Raw genomic sequence first — 22,646 nt, 5'->3', positions numbered from 1 at the left:
TCTGTGATTTTAAGCACCCTGCAGAGTCTGAAGTGACTGAGGACATACTGAACACTTCTGCCCCTTCCACGACAGTCCCCACAACTCTTTTAACTCTGCCCTTCTGCCAGAAAACGACTCTGGAGAGCTGTCAGGCAGAGAAGGACACAGGGCTGTTGGGTGACTGCAGGATGAACATGAGCCAGCAGTATGCCCAGGTGGACAGGAAAGCCAAGGGCATCCTGGCTTGTGTCAGACCCAGCGTGGCCAGTAGGGCTGGGGAGGGGATTGTGCCCCTAGACTGGGCACTGGGGAGGCTGCACTTCGAATGCTGGGTCCAGTTCTGGGCTCCTCACCATCAGAAGGACATTGAGGTCCTGGAGCGAGTGCAGAGAAGGGCAACCAGGCTGGGGAAGGGGCTGGAGGGCAAATCCTCTGAGGAGCAGCTCAGGGAGCTGGGGATGTTCAGCCTGGGGAAGAGGAGGCCAAGGGGAGACCTTCTCCTCACCTCCCCTGCCCTGCCAGGAGGGTGCAGAGAGGTGGGTGATGGTCTCTTCAGCCAGGGGACAGGAGATGGGACAAGGGGCAATGGGCTCAAGCTGCCCCAGGGCAGGGGCAGAGCAAATGGGAGGGAAAAGTTCTTCCCTGGCAGAGTTGTGGGGCTGTGGCACAGGCTGCCCAGGGAGGGGCTGAGTCCCCTTCCCTGGGGGTGTTTAACAGAGGGGAGATGAGGTGCTCAGGGATCTGTTTCAGCACAGGATGGGAACGGTTGGACTTGATGATCTTAAAGGGCTTCTCCAGCCTTGTGATTCTGTAATTAACAGAAGGGCACATGACAGGGAGGGAGAAGGGATGCTTAAAATAAAAGTTACCATTGGCTCAATGAGAAAGGGATGAACCTACTGGGGTGGTTCCAGGAACCACAAGGAGATGGAGTTTTGGAAGTGATTTCCAACAGGGGATGTTTCTTCTCCCAGTTTGTTGGAGCTTCAGCTCCCCAGCAAATAGAGCTCTGCGTGCAGGAGGCTGAATTATGGACTTTGGCTGGTGGGTAGACCATCAGGGAAGGGGTTGCTGTAGGGCTCCTTGCCCCATCCCCTAAGTCCCAGCAGAAGCCAGGTTCATGTGAATTTGCATCCACGTCAAAGAGGAGCATAGAAATGAAGCAGAACCCAGACACTTATTCAATAGGTTATTCAAGAGGTTGGCAGAGCAGACTGCAGAAGAGGAAGCAGGAGAAAGCAAGCCCATGGGTGATCTGCTAAGATCATCCATCAGATGCTTGGATAATTCACCATTCTGGTTTGCAATAACAGTCTGGATGCTTCTGGAAAGAATATTTGGACAAATTACCTGCTCAGAACAGCTTTTCAGGCTCACTGTGCTGAACTGTGTTAATTTCCTTTGACTTCTCATCTGACAGAACAGTCTAAAAATGCAAATCAATGTTTCCCTCAGCTGGTCATGAAGTGCAAATTCAGGATGGGAAGGTATTGGGGTTTTCATTTAAAAGTAGCTGTGGTTTATGGGTAAGTTTATTGTAAAGATTTAAGAGAAGTTATGGGGTGATGCAGTTTATCACAGACTCTCCTACTTCAGAGGAACACAAAGAAATTGGAAAGGTTTTGTCTTTCAATGAATAGAGTCGATTTTTTTCCCCTTGTTCAAAATGCTCTGATTTAAATTTTGTATATAATGGGAAAAATTAAATTAAACTTCTATGACATGTCCATTATTAATGAAATAAAATGAAATTCCTACTTTTTTTTCAATAAACATGGGGGGGTTATGTGTGCACACAAATACACCCTATTTATATGTATTTAGCATTGCAGGTATTATTTCTATGTATCTTATTACCTGTGTGGCATGAGATGAAATAGCTGTGCAGTTGATAAAATAGAAGTTAAAGAGGAAATAGAAGCATCCATCTGGATGGAAAACATTAACATTTCCCATTAGTTTCTTCAGAAGTTCTTCTGAACACACACTTTTCCAGTATTTATGTTAGTTCTGATGCAAACTCTTCCCCAGGACAGATGGGAGAATCCATCAAGTGAAGGGCTAAGGCAGGAAAAAAGGGTTTATAAATGAAGATGGCAAAAAGCAATTGTAATTTTATAGGGATTAACAGGCTTAAACCTGCAATGTTTAATGTCCTTGTGAGTCAGGGCTCTTAACTAAATGTCTTCATTTATTTTCCCAAGTGAATTTGACTCCTTCTTTCTAAAACTAACAAGGTTTATTAATAAATTACATTCCCACTTACTGACTGAACGCTGCTGCCTCTTGAAGTCTATTTAGTGAACTTCACTTTAATGAGCCAGCAGTGGCTCCTGCAGCTGGGAAGGGCGATGGGATCCTGGGCTCCAGCAGCAGGGACAGGGAGGGGATTGTCCCTCTCTGCTCTGGATGGAGTGAAGCTGGAGGAGGGAAGGGGGAGAGGAGAGATTGGGGGGAAGTTCTGTCCAGAGAGAGTGGTGAGGGGCTGGAAGGGGCTGCCCAGAGAGGGGGTGGGTGCCCCATCCCTGGGGGTGTCCAAGGCCAGGTTGGCTGGGGCCCTGGGCACCCTTGTGTAGCTCCAGGCCTGGAGGTTGGTGTCCCTGCCTGTGGCAGGGGGTTGGAGCTCTGGGACCCTTGGGGTCCCTCCCAACCCAGACCAGTCTGGGATGCTCTGATTCCCTGTGTTACTTTTGCATGTGAATTCACACTTCCCAAGCTGAATTTCTTATTTTCAACCTGTGTGATATCAAAATTCTCTATTAATTTTGAGCAGTTAGGTAAAAATCGAAACAATTTGTGCACGTGTTTAACTTTCTAGGACAATTAATGGCCATTTTCAGCTGTTTGTGAGGGACTTGGTCACTCAGCAAACTAAATAACTAGAGTTTTTCACACACGTCACGTCTTCAATTAATATAATTGGTTTCTCCAACGTCAGGAATCATTAGTCTGTTCTCATCTCCACGTGTCAGTGCACAGGTTATGGGGCTTCTTTAGTCTTAAAGCTTTTTTGGGGGTGATCTTCAGTTTTAATCATCAAATTGACATAGCTGAATGGACAGGACAATGACAGATACTCCAAGCAGAGATGACTCAGAATCCAAATTCATATGTTTGGGATATTTTTAACCTGAATGATGTCAGCATTTCCTAGAGGGGGGGAAAAAGTTCTATATACTTACATATACCTAACATACATATAAAAATAAAACCTAGTGCATTCTCTCTTCCTAACAGAGTAAATATTCCCACTGCTGGAGTAGCAGAGGAGGCAAAAATATTTTGTGCCACTTTTTCTTTGCCTCCTGCTTTTTCCTGTACAACTGAGTTTTGGATCTGAGAAGAAAATTATATATTCTCTTCTCCTACCTGTAGTGTTTCCTTTCAGTCTATTTCACTAAAAAAATCAGGATATTTATAAAAGTTTAGCATTCATTTGTACAACTATTACTATTTACAATGAAAAAGAGGGAGGAAAAATGAATCCCACCCTCTGCACCTCACCACTGCTCTCAGCTTTAAAAGATTCAGAAATTCACCTATTTAGAATATCACCAAATCAAATGCCAATGAAGTTCTGTAAAACTGACGTTAGTGGATTATTTAGAAGTTAAAAATGATAAATATTAGTTGACAGCAAATCGTATTGATGTTGGTTTTCAACCCCATCCAACACTGGCTTCCTGACAGAAGCAGAGCACAGCACGTAAAGCCAACACAAATACCTCCTTGTATGTCCTTCAGAGCAATGAGCCACTCCTCATTTGCATATTAAATGAGGATAATAACAGACATTCTGGAAGTGCTGAGCCTCATCACATTTTATGGTATCAATGCTCTTCCAAAACAGTCATTAAAGACTTACTTTAGCAATGTTTGTATTATTTAAATATTACTGGGTTGTTGCTGAGGGTGCCTGGGTGTTGTACAATAAACAACAGAACGGGGAATGGGACCCCTGGGCTAAGCAATGTCTTTATTCACTAAGGCTTTGCACTTGTCATCCTCATGTGGTGTCAACCAGCAGAGACACAGCCATACCTCACAGGGTAACACCACCACAAGAGATCAGAGAAGTGATTTCTCCTTTCCCAGCTCAGAAAAATCCCTTCTGCTGTGGGCAGCTCACAGCACTTCCCCAGCCCTTTTATTCTGCCAAACCCCACTGCAAACCAAGGGACTTGGTAGAGTCTCCAGCTTCCATCCCACCAGTCAAACGCTTCCCATCAGTCAGGAACCCGTGGTCTCCATCCCACCAGCTTCCACAGTCTTCCTAAAAGACTGCTCTCCCCCTTTTCTCCCCTGGGGTCCCTTTGGTAGATCCATAAGGAACCCAGACGTGTTCTGTACCATGAGACCCTGCAGTGCTACCTGCCCTGGTACTATTTATGCACATCTGTACCTCTCATATATAGGCACATCTATCCCATATACATATATTGTGTGTGTGGTATTGCAAGGCATTGATTGGAGCAAGATTTTTTAATTACTTTATCCAGAAAAGAGAGAGAAAATAGAAAAAAACCCCCAAAACAACCCCCCAGACCATAAGTCTTGGACACATTGCCTGGATGCTCATTTAATTGATCCTGTGCCTTGGCCTGGACTTTTCAGAGTAGATCTACAGGGAACCCAGGCACGTTCTGCACCACCAGACCCTGCAGCAACCCCTGCCCTGGTGTTATTTATGCACATCTGTACCTCTCATATATAAGCACATCTACCCCATATACATATATTGTTGTGTTTGGTATCAAAAGGTATTGATTGGAGCAAGATTTTCTAATTAATTTATCAAGAAAAGAGAGAGAAAATAGGGAAAATGTCAAAAAAAAAACCCAGCCACATTGCCTGGATGCTCATTTAATTGATCCTGTGCCTTGGCCTGGACTTCTCAGAGTGTGTAAGGCAAATTATAGGCAGTGGAAGAAGCTAAAGGAATCAATGGAACGCCTGTCATTAAATGGGACGGAAATGAATCTAAATGGTTGGTAAAAGCCTTGAGCACATAGTATAATGCCTCTTTCCTCAGGTATTTTACGTCACTACACAATGCACAGCATCCATCTCCCTTGCAGGGGTATAACGTAAAGAAACAGCCTATGGACACCCCAGCTGGGCAGCCGGTGGAGCTGGAATTGTTCTGTGTGTCCTCCAGTTTCATTCCCAGTTGTCCTTTGGGTGAATTCCCAGAAATCCATTTGTCCTGGAAAGCCATAAGATGAAAGAATCTCCCAGGCTGTAATCACAATGCTCTACCAGAGGAATTTGAAAATTGTCCTAAATGTGGAGGAAAACAATTATAGCAATTGGACCAGTGATGTATTTCCGAAATTTGGGTTGTGACTAACAGGCAATGGAAGCACCTGGGGAATTGCACCGACTTCCACAGGTCTAGGAAACCGTATAAAAGCGCTCCCAACCCACACACCTCTCACATCGCTCCTCTTGGTTTACTCTCCTCGGTGAACTTGGTGAGTTCTGATCTGGTTCTCCTCAAGGTTTTCCTTTAAACTTGGGCAGAAGTCTTCTGCTCGCCTTCTCTGCTTCGTGGCAGCGGTAGGAGTATGTGGTCCTCTGTGCTTTTAATCTGTGTGATCCAAAAAGGGGGGGTGGATAGTGATGAATGAACATCTAAATACCACTGGGAAGGTGTATTACCACTGGTAACCTTGCCCAGTAAGGCAAAGCTTCTTAGAAGGTAAGAGAAAGCAACAGCTCTGCTTCTTTGGCATTGGAAATGGAACAGAGATTTTCTGTCTTGACTTGGTGATACTTAGTGCTGAAACTTTGGTTCCTGGGTAGAATGTCATCTAATGGAAGCTGGAAATGGCTTGTTTCATGGAAAGATGTTGCAATAGTGAATATGAACAGGTTGCATGAATGGCTTTAGTCTCTCTGAAGTCACCTGAGGAGTTGTGATCTGCAGCAATAGAGGATTTAAACCTCAGCTCTTCAGTGCATTGGTTGTATCCTGGCTGGAAGTCACACTCATCTTCTGCAGCTCCTTCTGGCAAAGTGTATGGACCCACATTACACAGGAATAGGAATAATTTTAGTGCTGAGATTAAAACCAGGCTGACTTTAATGAGCCATGCTGTGTAGGAACACTGCTGCTTTACTCTGAGGGTGGTGAGGCACGGGGACAGGGTGCCTGGAGAGGCTGTGGAAGCCCCATCCCTGGAGGTGTTCAAGGCCAGGTTGGATGGGGCTTTGAGCATCCTGGGCTAGAGAGGGTGTCCCTGCCCATGGCAGGGGGTTGGAACTAGATGATCTTTGTGTCCCTTCCAACCATGATTCTGTGATTGTATGAAATGGAAAACCAAAGATTGAGGGATTTGCTCAGTGTTTCTTTCCAAACCCACCATATTCATCCCACCAAACCACCTCTGCTGCTGCTCCTCGTTACCTGAGCCTACCCTTTACCTGCCTCTTTGTTTCAGGTTTACCTGCCTCCTCCCTCCACACCAAGATGTCTTGCTGCTACAGCTACCCCTGCTACAGCTACTGCTGCTCCCCCTGCTACAGGACCGTGTGCTGCAGGACCTACAACTGCTGCAACCCCTGCAGCTACCGCACCCTGTGCAGCTACCGCCGCAGGTACAGCTATGGAGACTGCTGCACCCGCTACTACTACCCTTACTGCTGCAACTACAGCTACGGCTGCTGCTACCCCTGCTGCTAAACCCAGAGGAAACACCCCTGGAGCAAGAACCCGTCCTGACCTGGCAAGCAAAGATGAACGGCTGATCTGAGAGGCAACGTTTGCAGAAGCGCTGAGCCCCCCGTGACAGCGACCAGAGTTCCTGAGAGTGGGGAGCTTGGCTGCTCTCTAAACTTGCCTGGCATTTGTATTTCTGTTGTTCTTTCTGTCTGCTTCTTCCTGTCCTTCCCAACTATGAGTTCTCTCCTGATATTCCCCCCTGCATTCCAACCCCTTCAGCAACGGGAACGATGACCTGCAGCTCTCTGAAGCCTCTTCCAGTTGCTGCAGCGGCGCTGAAGGACTCCACTCTCCAAAACTGGGGCTTTTGTGTCATCTGCATTTTCAATAACTACTTCCAGTAAGGTGCTGCAGTGTGGTGTAATGGAAAAGTATTACAACTGTCTCTCCTTTGATCTGGATTTACAAGAACCTACGGGATGAACAACACATCTTCAGCAAGGAGGAATGTTCCGTATAGCGCAGTGCAATGACTCAACTTCTGCAGCTCCTTCCAGCAGCCCCAGACTCTAATCTTTCTGTATCTGTGCCAACTCCTTTTCTTTTTTGCATTAAAATTTTTCTGCATTGAAAAAAAACCCTCTCTGAGTTTCAGTTGTCTTTCTTCTGTCTCTAGTTTCATAGAATCATAGACTGGGCTGGGTTGGGAGGGACCCCAAGGATCACAGAGCTCCAACCCCCCTGCCACAGGCAGGGCCACCAACCTCCAGTTGGCAACACAAAGTTGCCCAGGTTGCCCAACCTGGCCTTGAACACCTCCAGGGACGGAGCATCCATCCCCTCTCTGGGCAGCCCTGTGTTCAGAGCAGCCAGTCCCAGTCAATAAACTCTTTTCTTCCCTTTTACCTCTCAGAAATTTGGGGAATGCCACAGTTTCTCCCTTTCCTTTACTTAAACTCTTGCCAGATTTAAGGTTAACACCTGGAGGTTTTATATAGACCTCTGGAGATCATCTAGTCCAACCCCCTGCTAAAGCAGGATCACCTTGAGCACCCTGCACAGTATTTTAGTATCTCCAGGTTTTGAATCTCTCTGGAGCAGGAGACGACTCAGCTGCTCCCAGCAGCCTGTTCCAGGGCTCAGACACCCACAGAGGGAAGAAGTTCCTCCTCCTGATGGCACAGACCTTCCTGTGCTCCAGTTTGTGCCTATTACCCCTTGTCCTGATGCTGGGCACCCTGAGAAGAGCCTGGTCCCCTCCCCTTGACACCCCCCTTTAGGTATTGATCAGCATTGATCAGATCCCCTCTCTGTCTTCCCAGACTAACCAGTCCCAGCTCTCCCAGCCTTCCCTCACATGAGAGATGCTCCAGGCCCCTCATCTTCCATGTTGCCCTTCACTGGACTCTCTCCAGTAGTTCCCTGTCTGTCTTGAACTGGGGAGCCCAGCACTGGACATAGCACTCCAGATGTGGCCTCAGAAGAGGAGGAGAACCTCCCTGGATCTTCATAATGCACCCAAGCACACCACTGGCCTTTTGGCAATGAGGGCACACTGCTGGCTCATGGATAACTTGTCCACCAGCACTCACCGGTCCTTCTCCACAGCACTGCTTCCCAGCAGGTCAGCCCTAGCCTGTCCTGGTGCTGGGGGTTATTCCTCTCTGGGGGCAGGACCCTACACTTGCCCCTGTTGAACTTCATTTGGTTCCTCTCCACCCAGCTCTCCAGCCTGTCCAGGTCTCACTGGATGGCAGCAGAGCCTTCTGGTGTGTCAGCCACTCCTCCCAGTTTGGTGTCATCAACAAATTTGCCAGGGGTACAACTTTTGTCCAGGTCAGGGATGAATAAGACCAGACCCAGCACAGATCCTTGGGGCACACCACTGGCCACAGGCCTCCAAAGAAACTCTGCACAACCCTCTGGGCTCTGCTGTTCATATGGTTCTCACCCCACCTCACTGTCCACTCACCCAACCCACACCTCCTGAGCTTGCCTATGAAGATGCTACAGGAGATGATGTTGCTGGCCTTGAAAACTCAAAACACTGCCTTGATCTTCCACACAGGCACCCAGTAGAACAAAATCCACTTCTACATGTGCAGCTACAATAATTCACTAAGCCCAGGGACTAGAAGAGAAAAGACAAAGAAAAGTGGGGAAAAAGAGAAGAAAATAGTCCTTTTAAAAAAAAAACAAGTGAAACAGCATCCAGGTCTCCCCCATGTGTTTCAGTAGCTCTTGTCTGCCAGCTGTCCCTGGTCAGGGAAGCAGAGAGAAAGAACCATCATCTTCCTTCTCATGCAGCTGCAGCCTCTTGATTGTACAGCCAAGAGCTCTACAGCCTCTGCCCACAACACACAGAAGGAGAGAAAGAGGAAAACTCAGTGGTGACCACTTCCTCCCAAGCTGTGGGCTCCACGAACGCTTCCCCGCAGTGCCAGCCCGCTGCCCAGCCTCCCAGGTGTTGGCCAACCCACACACAGTTCTCCTACCTAATTATTTACACCACAGAGGGCAGATTCTTCCCACTTGTCCATTAGGGAAGTTCCCAAGCTTTCAACCCTGAGCTTGCCAGCTCCCTTCCAACCTGGGCTGTTCAAGGATCCTATGATGATATATAAACCACAAACTTAACTCCAAATTAAAAACCTGCTGAGTCCACACCTTTGGAGCTACCTAGGACCTCTTCAATAGAATCATAGAATCATAGAATCATAGAATCATAGACTGGTCTGGGTTGAAAGGGACCCCAAGGGTCCCAGAGCTCCAACCCCCTGCCACAGGCAGGGACACCAACCTCCAGGCCTGGAGCTACACAAGGTTGCCCGGGGCCCCATCCAACCTGGCCTTGGACACCCCCAGGGACGGGGCACCCACCCCCTCTCTGGGCAGCCCCTTCCAGCCCCTCACCACTCTCTCTGGACAGAACTTCCCCCAAATATTCAATTTAAACCTTCCTTCCTTTAGCTTTAATCCATCCCCCTTGTCCTGCCATTATCCACCCTTTAACAAGCTGATTCCCCTCCTGTTCCTCTGCTCCCTTCAGGGACTGGGGGGCTGCAGTGAGGTCCCCCCACAGCCTTCTCTTCTCCAGGCTGACCCAGCCCAGCTCCCTCAGCCTCTCTCCATGGGGAGCTGCTCCAGCTCTCTGAGCATCCCCGTGGCTCCTCTGACCCCTCTCCAACAGTTCTACATCAACAATACATCACAGCCAGTGATGGATCACATCCTAATCACATCACATTAACCCAACAGCAGCACTGAAGGATTTTAAATGAACAATGTATCTGGAATACACTGAGCAGAAGCCTGGAGTTGTAGGAACACGCAGAACCTGAGATACAGCTTAAGCCTCCTGCAGCTACAAGAGCCCATGTTTCTCAGCCTGAGGAGGACAAGTCTCTACAAGCAAATCCTTGAGTACACAAAGTTAATAACTTTCTCATCCAGCCTGTGTGATGCTATGAGGGTATTTAAGAAATCCAAGTGAAAAATAAAACCAGAAATGCCATATTGATGCAGGATAATTTTTAATATGAAAGACAGATATACTTTTAAAGGCATACAGAACTGAAAGACTACGTTCCCAAAGACACTTCACACCCTGCCCACACCATCCATTCAGAGTTAATGGTTTTATACATCATTGCAACAAAGACAAAACCCAATTTACAAAGAACTGGAGTATCAAGAAGAAGAAAGCTCCCCTCTCAAGAGGAGAGTTTGGGTGGGAAGAGAGCATACAGACACAGAGCAGAGCAAAGGTAAATCATCACAAGCACGTCAGCAGCGCTGCAGAGCGCTCAAAGCCTCGGTGGAGGGTGGCTGCTGTCACCAGGGCTCTGCACATGAGGGATCACTGCTGCCAAGATTCGCCATCCATCCGTGCTTGCCAGCCCTGGGGTGATCTTCACTTCAGGGACATTCCCTCTTCAGGGTTTAGCAGGGGTAGCAGCTCCCGTAGCCGAACCTCTGGCCGTATCGTGACCCAAAGGGGTAGCCGTAGCGGCCGGAGTAAAAGCCTGGGTAGCCATAGCAGTCCCCAGAGCCATAGAAGCCCCTATAGCCGCCATACAGACCCCCATAGCCGTAGCAGTCCCCAGAGCCATAAATGCCCCGGTAACCGTACAGACCGCCGTAGCCGTAGCGGTCCCCTAAGCCATAGAGACTGCGGTAGCCGTAGAGACCCCCGTAGCCCCGGTAGCCGCAGGGGCTCCCGCAGTCGTAGCCACGGTAGCTGTAGAGACTCCCGTAATTGCAGGGAGAAAAGCAGTCATCCTCACACTGGCCTTGGAGGAAAGTCATCTTTCTGTGGTGGAGGCGAACCTGAAAGGCAGAGGCAGGGAGGAGAGCAAAAGGAATAAATGCTTCCAGTGGTGGGAAGAGTCTCCGAGCCCAAAAACTCCTTCCCTGGCCCCTTGAGACCAAGAACAGAAGCAAAATGATGACTAAATTCCTCAGCTCCTTCCTACTGCCTGTCATCTCTGTCACTTCCTCAGTTACCCACTGGTTTTAAAGCATTTTATTTCCTTTCTTGCTTGCTGAGGTCGGTGAAAGTGCTGCCTATAAAATATACCTGGGACAGATCCAAACCTCCTCGCTGCTGTTTCTTATGGGATCTTGTTAGGAGTTGACAGTCCTGAATTCCTTTCAGGATCCCAGCTTTGCACAGAGCTCTACACTCCCAAGTCCTTCAAGAAAGCTTAGAGCCTCTGATGTTTTCCACGAGAACATGCTTCAGCTTTTGGATCCATTGCTCCAATTCCCATTGTGGCGCTTTACCCCAGTTTTGGGTTGGCAGCTGGGGATGCTGACAGCACACACCAGAAGCTGAGCAGCGTTAGCCCACATGAGAACATCTACTGTCTTCCCCAACTGAGCTGGAGACCTCCCTTTAACTAAAACTGGAGATTTATGGAAGAACCCACTGAGGGTTGTCAGTAACAACCTGATGACCAGCAATCCTTACTGAGGAGACAGATGCCCCAGGTACCCAGAGGACCAAGCAAACTTCATCCCCAACTTTAAAACCCGAACCCAACGCAGGAAGCACAAGGTACAAAGAAATCCTACATTTCAGAAAAGCCACAATCCTACCAAATTCAACCCAACTTTATAATCCTCACGAAGAGATTGAATGGAGAGGAGGCTTACCGAGCTCACCAGGAGGAGGAAGGCAAGAGAGATGATGAAGAGCACGGAGCTCCAAGCCCTTTTTATACTGTTCCTTTGCCTGCCTGGCTTATCTCAGACGCCCTGTGTATTCAACAGGTTTGTAGCCTTATTGGTTGGAAAACAAATTTGCCTCTACACGTCATATCTTCAATTAATGTAATTCTCTTCATTGTTTGGGATTATTAGTGTGTTCCCAGCCTCCCATATGTCACATATATTACAGGTTTCTTTCATCTTCAAATGTTCCGGGCCAACTGCATTCCTGATACCATTTTATTGTCTTTGCTGTCAAAACTGAAGGTGATTTTTCTATGACATAAAAACATCTAGAAGTTTCCATCAGATCGACAGAAATGGTCAGTAGAAACAAGGAAAAACTTCCCACATGTTTGAAAATATCTGTTGTTCACCAGAAAATCTGATGCAGCAGGGCACAGGCTTTCTGTTTAATGGAAATTAAACTACCTTTTGGAAATTAATCCACCCTTTCTTTTTTTAATGTGTTTAAAAAAAGGGTGGATGAGGTACTTGGGGATCTGGTTTAGCTTAGGATGGGATTGGTTGGACTTGATGATCTTCAAAGGTCTTTTCCAACCTTGTGATTCTGTGATTCTGTGAAATAAACAGGTATTTGGGTATTTTATATTTAGGTATTTTATATTAAATGTCATAGGAGCTTCAGGAAACAGGACCAGCACAAACTACAAATAAATCTTAATTGCATTCCTCCAAAGGTTTTGGAGAGAACTACTATGCCCAGCACACTGTTTGGGGTTTAATTCATGAGAGGGCTTGAGCAGAGTGGGGAATACAGGTCTTAACTCGGTCTGCAAACTAAGGAATGATAAGGATTTTTGTGAGATGAACTAAATGTTATTTTTCCAAGGAGCCACGTTAATATTTCCTTCACAAGGAATCCACCACGTGCATCAGAGATGGTGTAAGAGTGAGGAATGCTGGAGTTCACTCCAGAACTCCTTGCATGACCTTCACCTAATTTCTGGCATTAATTTGAATATAAAATAAGGGCAATAATGAGCAAGCAGGATGCTGAGGCTTCCTCAGAATTTTGAATACCAAAGCACTTCATAAACACTCATTAATGTTTTCAATTTGCAAAGTGTTGCAGTATTTAAATATTAATAGTTTGGCACCAAAAGACACCCCCAGATTTAATAATATGGTCACTTACAAGGCACATTAAGGTTTCTTGTCCTTAAGTCCTAATAAGGTGATGCATTCTGTGTTTGATGAAAGTCAAAAAATGGGGGGAAAAAAAGGGGAAAAAAATCCCTGGTTTAAAATAGGAAGAAATATTTTGGAACTAAAAATGCTGATGTAGAACCTGAGGCAAAAATAATAATAATAATTTCAATAAATCCAAGCTGCTGGCAAGATCCCCACCAATCTCACCAGGGAGAATGCAGAGGTCATGATGCTGCTGGAGAGAAGTTTCGGCACACCAAAGAGAAGCCTGTTCCCCTTCTCCCCTGTGCATTGCACCATAGATGCAAAAGCCAAGCAAATGGAGTCCCTAGGAGCAAACTGCTCAACCAGTAATGGTCCAACCATCTCCCAGAATTATTCTGATCCATCTGACTACAAAGAATTCCATGTCATTTTACTAGAAATGTGCTGAGCCCGTTTCTTCTCCTTTTAAGATGAAAGAAATTCTGAAGGTATTACACGTGTGTCACCCCATCAAACTCTGGAACTATGAAAATCACTGCCTCAAATTACACCAATTGCAGGAATAATGCAGACAACCAGATATGTTGTATAACTACCACCAAAGTTGGGGAAGGTATATATAGGGACCCACAGCTCCAAAACTTTATTCACTTCTCCTGAGCTACTCGCCTTGGTGAGCCAGGTAAGTCAGCTCCGACTCTGATGGGTTTCTGGGGCATCTCCATGTCTGTGTGTCTGTATGAATACTTGTCTGTGTGCACAGGGATGTACAGATGAGAGGCACTGCTATGGACAGATGTATGATGGACTTAACGTGTGGCTGTGTGTGTGTACGTGTGGCACTCCCTGGACTGGGCACTGGGGAGGCTGTACCTTGAGTGCTGGGTCCAGTTCTGGGCTCCTCAGCATCAGAAGGACATTGAGGTCCTGGAGCGAGTGCAGAGAAGGGCAACCAGGCTGGGGAAGGGGCTGGAGGGCAAATCCTCTGAGGAGCAGCTGAGGGAGCTGGGGGTGTTGAGCCTGGAGAAGAGGAGGCTGAGGGGAGACCTTCTCCCCACCTCCCCTGCCCTGCCAGGAGGGTGCAGAGAGGTGGGCGATGGTCTCTTCAGCCAGGGGACAGGAGATGGAACAAGGGGCAATGGGCTCAAGCTGCCCCAGGGAGGGGCTGAGCCCCCTTCCCTGGATGTGTTTAAAAAAGGGGAGATGAGGTACTCAGGGATCTGGTTTAGCACAGGATGGGAACGGTTGGACTTGATGATCTTAAAGGGCTTTTCCAACCTGGGGATTCTGTGATTCTGTGATACAGACAATTTTCTTGTCGTTTTTGGACCTTATCACAGACTCTGCAGCATCATGCACCTGATGATCTCTTGAGGTCCCTTCCAACCCCTACAATTCTGTGATTCTGTGATCAAGGAATTCTTTCACTGAAACCTTTTGGCTCTTTCTGTGCTTACTTTAACTTTAAAGCACTGGGGATTTGAAGTTTCCTGCTGCACTTCTGAAGTCATAAGGGATTTCTAGTTCCAGCTTATTTTCATTAGGTGCTGAGAATCCCCAGCATCCCTTGATAAAAACGTGGATTGGATTCCTTTGAATAAGCAGTATTATCTGAACTGGCAGAGTTTTCTTCAATTTATTCACATTTCTTTAACTTGTGGGGTGGGAAAGTTCAGTTCACAGTAAAAATATAGTCAGCTATTTAATAAAAACCCCCAAAACCCAGAAAAGTTCTTTGGGATTCAGATTGGAAAAAAGGAATGAGATGGATGAAAAGACCTGTTGAGGTTCCTCAGCTCTGTCTGAGCTTTGAGTGTCCTCTCCTGCTGCCAGCACCCCACAGACTCACCTCACTCCTGGGTGTGTGTTTCAGGTTTACCCCCATCAAGACACGATGACCTTCTACAGGGACTTCTACGACGACGGCCGCTACTCCCCATACGGCTACGACGACCTCTATGGTTTTGGGGGCCTGAATGGCTACCGCTTCGGGAGCCCATATGGCTACTACCGGGACCAGTACCGATACGAGAGCCCATATGGCTACAGAAACCTCTTTGGGAGCCTCTATGGGAACAGAGGCTTGATTGGCTACGGGGGCTATTCTGGGTTCGGGGATGTGTATAGCTTTGGGTCTGGTTACCCCTTTTCTTATCGTTTTGGCAACAGATATGGTTATTGAAACTCCTGTCCGTGCCAGAGCAGCAAACATAGCAACCAAGGCACAGATTCATGGCTAACGTTACAGTGCTGAGAAACACCAAGCACCCACCCCTCCAGCTGAGCGCAGTGGGACACGTGGGTGCAAGGCTGTATAGGATTACCCCATACGTAACCCTCTCTAGTATCTCCTGATTCTCCAACTGTTACTCTAAAGGGCAGCTTGAACTGCAGCAAGCACTGAGGCATCTTCACAGCATGTTGGTGGAGTAAAGCAAGGCTTTCAGGTGGGAGTAAAGTGCCTTTTAATTCCCAGTCACTTTGTACTGCTGTAGTAATCGGAGTTTCTGCAAGCGCCATGAGCAAGTCTGCTTTGCTGAGCTACAGACTGCACCAAAGATGACATCTAATAGAGAAGCTCCTGTTATATACCCATGCTGTGCCTCACCTGGCAGTGAACACCATTTACAAGCTATTCTGTAAGCAAGAAGCATGTCTGGACTGTCAAACTCCATCGTTTCCACCAGGAAAGGACATCATACAGCATCGGACACACTCTGCTTGCTGAAGACCCTTCTGCAAACTATAAACTTAGTCTTTCTGTTACTCACTGTTTCTTATTTTCATTAAAATCTCTCTGCTTAACAGTATCAGATGTCCAGTCTCCTGTCTGTGCTCATGCGCCGCTGTAAAGGGACCAAAAGCACTGCCACCCTACCCAACCACACGGGAAGAGGGAGGTCTAGACTGGGGGTGTTAGAGCATCACCACATCTCCACCTGAAATGCTCCAGCCCCAACTCATTTCCCAGAGCAGGAAGTTGGTCTACCTTATTTTAGCTAACCTGTGACCCTGGGTTTACACAAAGGCTTCTCCAGGAAGGAGCATCACCTGACTGTCTGTATGGCCAGACATACACACGCTCCTGGAGCAAGGGGTTGTTCTGCCAAGGAAAGAGAGCAATGACAGTCAAGGTTAACGAAACCTAAAAGACCAAAGGCAACCAAGCCACGACCATCTGCTGGAGTGCTCATCTCCTTTGCAAACTGAACAGCCAGGTTATTCAGGGAGTTCCTGTCAGCCTCCACCATGTCACCTTAGGAGACTGAGTAGACTTGATTTAGATTTATAATATTGAAGATTATAATCTGGCACAGAACAAGGTGGTTTGACAAGCATAGGCTAGACAAAACCGCATGGATCCTATGCAAGCCCCAGTTATACATCAAAGACATCATCAGGAGTCAAAAATCTTCCTGCTGAAGTGACTGTGAGGGGCAGGTTTTCATGAGATACCATACATGGGTACCTTCTCCTCTCATGGTGGTGTTTCTGCATTCCTCAGCAAAGTGAAGGGTCAAGAAAATAACTTGTGGAGCAGACTGGAGAAGCCTTTTTCTAGGCAGAACACCAGCAATAGTTACCAGGGTTAAGTCTAAGCTGTAAATGCAATTCCTGCAGCCCAAAGACCATTCCTTTACATCCATGTCATTGCTTTCACCTAAACCATCTGACCTTGAACTAGACCATAGCAGAAGGTGAGCCTCAGAGATCCATTTCTGGGAAGGAGCAGCCAAAGCCTGGACTGCTGCCTGGTTGCTCCAAGCTCACCTCTTTGTGTCCTAGTTTGGGCAAGACAGAGCCAGATCAGGACGCCCCAGAAAGAGCGTAAGGACAGCAACCTCCACCCTCACCTCCCATCAGGGCACGCCAGCAGTAAATCAGTACAACTCTTTGAAAGCAGCAAAACTATTAAGACATCTTTTGTAATCCCTCTGCTAGCTGCTGTCACAGCAGCGTAAAGGGCTGGATTCCCCAGGGAAAACATGAGGATATGGTGGAGTCTCCCATTACAACAAATCCAGGTTATCTCCCTCAGATGCCCTCTGGCACATGAGGCTTTTCCCACCTGCACATACAGGGCAGGAGGGCTGATGTGGGGATGCAGAGGAAGACAGACAGGATAAAACATGGAAAGCCAAAGACTTGGGGGCAATTCTTGGCCTGTCTGGAATCCTCTGACCCCATCATCAGGTCACATTGGCCAATGGAGAAGTATTTAGGATGTTTCTTCCCTCCACCACATCCCACTGGGTTCATTTCCAGAGGCACTCTCACTTCCCACAGCGGGTGCCGTCCCCACCCGATGCCTCGGGAGCGTGGCTGTAATTACCAGCCAGCCTCAGCCTTCCCAGAGCTGCCACATCCCTCCGAGCTGCCTGGGCACCACCTCGCTTCCTTTTTCTTGCTTGCTTTGAACATTCCCCTGTTCTAATTCCATCTCCAGCTCTGGGGGTACCTGGATGCTTCGTCCCTGCTAAGCCCTCCCTCCCTCTCCCCTCACCCCAGGGCCCCAAGGCGCAGCCGGGATCTCCTGCTGCACAGCAGGTCAGCCTTATGCAACCACTGGACTCCAACCACCGAGTTCTCACCCCAGGTGCCCCCACCACAGGGCTCTCAGCCTTTAGTTACTGAGCAGGGACCAGGTCGTTTTGTTACCTATTCACTGGGGGATTCAAGAAGTCCCAAATCATCGCAGAATCGGGGTTCAGACCATTCACAGGATCACAGGGGTTGGAAGGGACCTCCAGAGCTCATCGGGTCCAACCCTCTGCCAAAGCAGGGTCCCTAGGACAGGGCACACAGGTCAGTGTCCAGATGGGGCTGGAATCTCTCCAGAGAAGGAGACTCCACACCCCCTGGGCAGCCTGTCCCAGGGCTTCCTCACCCTCACTGGGGAAAAGTTCTTCCCCAGATTGGGGGGGAACTCCCTGTGCTCCAACTTGAGCCCATCGTCCCTTGTCCTGTCCCCACAGACACTGAGCAGAGGCTGCCCATGTCCCCTGTGTCCCACCCTTCAGCTATTGATCCCCATTGATCAGATCCCCTCTCAGTCTCTCCTCTCCCAGCTGAACAGCCCCAGCTCCCTCAGCCTTTCCTCCCAGGGGAGATGCTCCAGCCCCTTCAGCATCTTCCTCACCCTCCTCTGGACTCTCTCCAGGAGATCCCTGGCTGTTTGATCCCAGGGAGCCCAGCACTGGACACAACACTCCAGTGGGGCCTGAGCAGGGCAGAGCAGAGGGGGAGGATCCCCTCCTGTGACCTGCTGCCCACACTCCTCCTGGTGCCCCCAGGATCCCACTGGCTCTCTCAGCCCCGAGGACACACTGCTGGCTCATGGCCACCCTGTCACCCATCAGGACCCCCAGGTCCTTCTTGGCAGAGCTCCTCTCCAGCAGCTCCCCCCAGCCTGTCCTGATTCCAGCAGTTATTCCTTCCCAGGTGCCAGACTCTACACCTCATATTCCCTGGGCCCCCAAACATCAGCCAACAGCATCGATACTGATTTCCTGTGGATCCATCCTAAAATCTCAGGAAGCTCCAGCATGAGTTTCTCATACACCTGTTCACTGGTGTGTGAGGAGCATTTTCCCTGTTTCATGGGTTTTATGCCCTAAGGCTTCAGAAAAGTTGGATGATTAGAGGAACTTTGTGCCTGCCTAGGAGATATTATCATAATAGATGACAGATGGCTAATTTAGCTAACAGAAAACCAACTCCTGTAATTTCATTTCAACTTCTGAATGCCAGTCTGAAGCAGGATGTATTTACTGCATACATGGGGGGGAATTACCAATTCAAATGCTCCTTGTGAGCAAGCCAGACATGAGGGATGCCACAGGACATGCCTCCAGCGTGAAGATTCACTGCTTAAAGAGTAAACTCATCCCAGATGAGAAACTGGGCCCCTGATGATCGTGCAAACTGGACTAGAACACGGTTCAAAAATGTTTTCTTAGAGAGGCCAATAATACAACAAAACCCTCCAAGAGAAGGGAAAAGTGGAATGTGGCACAAGAAAAACTGCTGGAAGGAGCAAGAGGAACAAGAAGCATTTAAAAACTCACCATGTTTAGGTGAAGATTCTTATCCCCCAAGGCAATAATGAACCTAAAAGGCATTAACAAATGGTTCTGCCCTCTTGGTGGCTTCTTAGGAGGATTCTTTTTATCTTTGAAAGTCTCAGAGCATTTCACATGAGTTGCTTTTATACCAAAATTAATAAAAGGTTGATTATAAATAGCTCAATAGAAATCCCCTGGCAAAACCTCCTAGTTTTACTGACACTTGGTGTTTTGTGCAAGTTTGAACCTATTCCAGGGGAAGTTCAGCTTGAGAGGCCTCAGTAATAAACTTCAGCTCGTTAGCATAACAATACTGATTCCTTCCTCTGGCTTTTGAGGTTTGGGGGATTTCTCTTTCCTAGGGAAGGATTTATGTGGTCGGTAAGAATCTGGCTTAATCACCTTGTCTGAGGTTCACCAACAGCCCATTACACACTATTAGGATGCCTGGTTGCTTTGTTTTCCTTACACAAGGACAATAACTCTCCAAAGAGTGACTACCACATAATAATCCAGCCTTTTCACACCAGCTTGTGATACAAAGAGATGCTCTTTCTCTAACAAGGTATTTCAGACACAGAAAGCAGCACAAAAACCTTGTGAAATATTTATTATTTCTAAATTCCTGATGAAATTCTCACTTCCATGCATGAACATCCCCATCCATGTTCAGGTTACATTGTTGTAAAGCAGCAAGCAAAGCAGGAAATCCAGAAAATTCACTTTTACACTCAAAAATAGCTGGTTTTACACCACACTTGGCTTCAGATTCTTCTTAATGCCAACTCTGCATTCACCTCTGATGATGTTCCACTGCCCAGATGGGGAGGTTGAGCCTGAGGTCACTGGGTACCACACACAGTGCCAGAAAAGCCAAACTTATCATAGAACCATAGAATGTGTGAGGGTGGAAGGGACCTTCAAAGGCCATCTAGTCCAAAGTCCAGCAGGGACATCTTCACTAGATAAGGTTGCTCAGAGCCTCACCAAGCCTGACTTTGAGTATCTCCAAGGATGGGGCCTCCATCACTTCTCTGGGTAACCTGGACCAGTGATCTACCACCCTCATACTTGAAAAAGCTCCACAGAGCCGAGCAAGATGAAGACCGATGGAAGCAAAGATGGGGTGGCAGTTTCACCAGGGGACACCTGCAGCCCAGAAGAAAGGAGATGCACACACAACCTGCTGCCAAATCACCAAAGAATATCATTGTCCTGAGGCAGCCCAAGAGGATGGGTTGGGTGCAGCAGGACAAAGACAGCTGAATTAGGAGGAGCAGAGAGGAACAGAGACACGCACACACGCGTAGAGGCCAATAACATCTTGCAATGTCATGTTTAATGAGAAAGAAGCAGATCTACAGAGGTAGGATTATATAGTACAGATTACAAATTGCCCACAACCTGTGGTTTGATGCAAGGTGATTCATGTAATGACTGATGTCGCTTCCCTATTGCAGCTCTGTGTTGCTGCTCAGCCCTGACACACACAGGACAGAAGGAGAGTGTAGGCTAGTTGACTCCAAGACCCTTTTTTATGCATCAGCAGCCACAGAAAAGGCCTGCAAAGGGAATGAAAATGGATGATACGCCAGATCCCTTTGCACTGCCACAGTGATACCTACAAGTCCCCAAAGAATTAGCACCATAGACCATAGAATCAAGGAGAGAGCACTCAGAAAGATGAGAAGGCATTATTAAATCAGGAAAGAAGGATGGAGACGGATTTTTCAGAAGATCTGAGCATCTGCAGAAACAGTTAGTGGCAGCTCCAAATGCTCAACCCTTCCTAAATGCTGTGCCCTGGAGTTCAGCTGCCTATCAACATTCTGCTTAGCTCCTGGACATCTTCTGTCAGCAAGGACTCTCAATAGGTTTAGCATGGTCTACAGGTTCCGATGGGGTACCCCCGTCCCCATCTCGCAGCACCATAAACGTGTGACCCCCCCGGAGCACGGGCAGCACTAAAGCCAGTTCCAACTTCAGGGGCTCCCGCAGATCCCACGACGCTCTGCTGAGGGAAGGTGCTGAGGATGGGTCCAGGGAAGGTCACAACCACCGGCGGGGGGTAGATCACCACCTTGGAGTCGGGACACTGCCGAACACAGGGCTCGTTGCAGCTGTCAGCGATGGGCTGTGGCACGGCCACCCCACATGGGGATGCGCTGCCATCGGTACAGGGGCTTAAAGTGTGCACCATTTTTCAGGGGTGGTTAATCTGAAGCAGAAGAGAAAAATAAGGCGCAAATTCCACTAAGTTTCGCCATCAAACATAATAAAAAAGGACTACCAACAGACTAGAGGTAAAGTTCTCATAGTTCAAGTTCTCAGAGTTCTCATAGTTCTCATAGTTAAAGTTCTCAGAGGTCTCATAGTTCAAGTCCTAGAAGACACCAGTGAACCTTATATTGATTCTCATCTGGGTATGAGTTTTCATGGCTCTCACCACCCAGCTCTGCATTTACCAAAGCCAACGGCTGAACCGCCATAAATCTATTCATCCACACCAAGAAAATATCACAGAACTCACTCTGACTTCAAACTACAGAGGCTTCTGTAGAAAGAGGCATCCAGGTGGAACTTACCTACTTCCCAAGAGAAGTAAGACAAGAGAAGTGGTCACACACCATCCCAGGTCGAGCACTTTTATACCAGCCCTTCGACTGCCCAACGTGTGAATCACCTACATGCAGAACACCCTAATCAATTACTAAACACATTTCTTTCAAGACTTAACTTTGTTAATGAATGTTAATCGTTTTAAATAAATCACTCTCTGTAATTATTAGTTTCTACCCTGGAACCTGTACTTTACCCGCCTTCCAGTTGCTATTTCAACTTTATAGAGAGGGGACACTCTGAATGTTGGGAGAAAGACAGAATGTTGATGTGGTTTGTGCTTGATGTCTCCCATGAATGGGCTTGTTCCTGGGCAGGCAGCAAACAGCCACTTTGCTTGGAAGAAAATGTACCTGGCTCAGGCCTGGAAGAGTTGTAAAAGTGAAGGATAACCCTGTGTTCTTGGCCTAGGGTCATGGTTCTGTGATGAAACTGGTCAAAGCTCTGGTATACTGCAGGAATCCAAATAAATCAGCACAGCTCCTACAATTAGGCACCAAGCATGTGTTTCTTGAAACATGTAAACTTTATTAATTAAAAAGGGGGGGGGAATAAAAAGGGTATGGCCATATTTTATATGAAATGAAACATCCTGTGCTGTGAAGCTATAAATCATGACCTGATTAGGTGGAATGGCAAAAAGACAACAAAAAGGGTGTGACTTAGGCAAGAGCTTCTCAGGAATTCTTTCCAGAGAGTCGCTTCTTCAATAAAAGGGCACCTAAAGCCATTATAACAACATGTGTTGTGCCCAAAGAATGATGAAGGGAAGATGCCTTTTGGAATCCCAATTGCTGATGAGTTGCAACTGCCAGTGTGGGGTTATCATCATCCATGTCAGGCAGCATCACGAGGAGGCATCAGCAGCCATCAGCACAAAAAGCCAAGGCTGGCAGTGGTGTGTGCCATACAAACCCTCCCACCAGGCTGTACCAACTCATCTGATC

The 22,646-nt window shown here is 47.6% G+C and overlaps 1 protein-coding gene across 1 annotated transcript; it reads right to left on the bottom strand.

Annotated features, from left to right (window-relative positions):
* Positions 1 to 20,956: 20,956 nt before the first annotated feature.
* LOC311202368 (uncharacterized protein) lies at positions 20,957 to 21,280 on the bottom strand (the record flags this gene model as incomplete). The annotated part of the gene is made up of 1 exon (XM_084276961.1): positions 20,957 to 21,280. One exon carries the CDS (start codon positions 21,278 to 21,280, stop codon positions 20,957 to 20,959), a length of 324 nt encoding a protein of 107 aa, XP_084133087.1.
* Between the last annotated feature and the right edge of the window lie 1,366 nt (positions 21,281 to 22,646).

Source organism: Gallinula chloropus (genome assembly GCF_964237585.1).
Source record: "Gallinula chloropus genome assembly, chromosome: 29".
Lineage (NCBI taxonomy): Eukaryota > Metazoa > Chordata > Aves > Gruiformes > Rallidae > Gallinula > Gallinula chloropus.
Note: the sequence above shows the minus strand (reverse complement) of the source record. Positions and strands in the feature narration are given on the sequence as shown.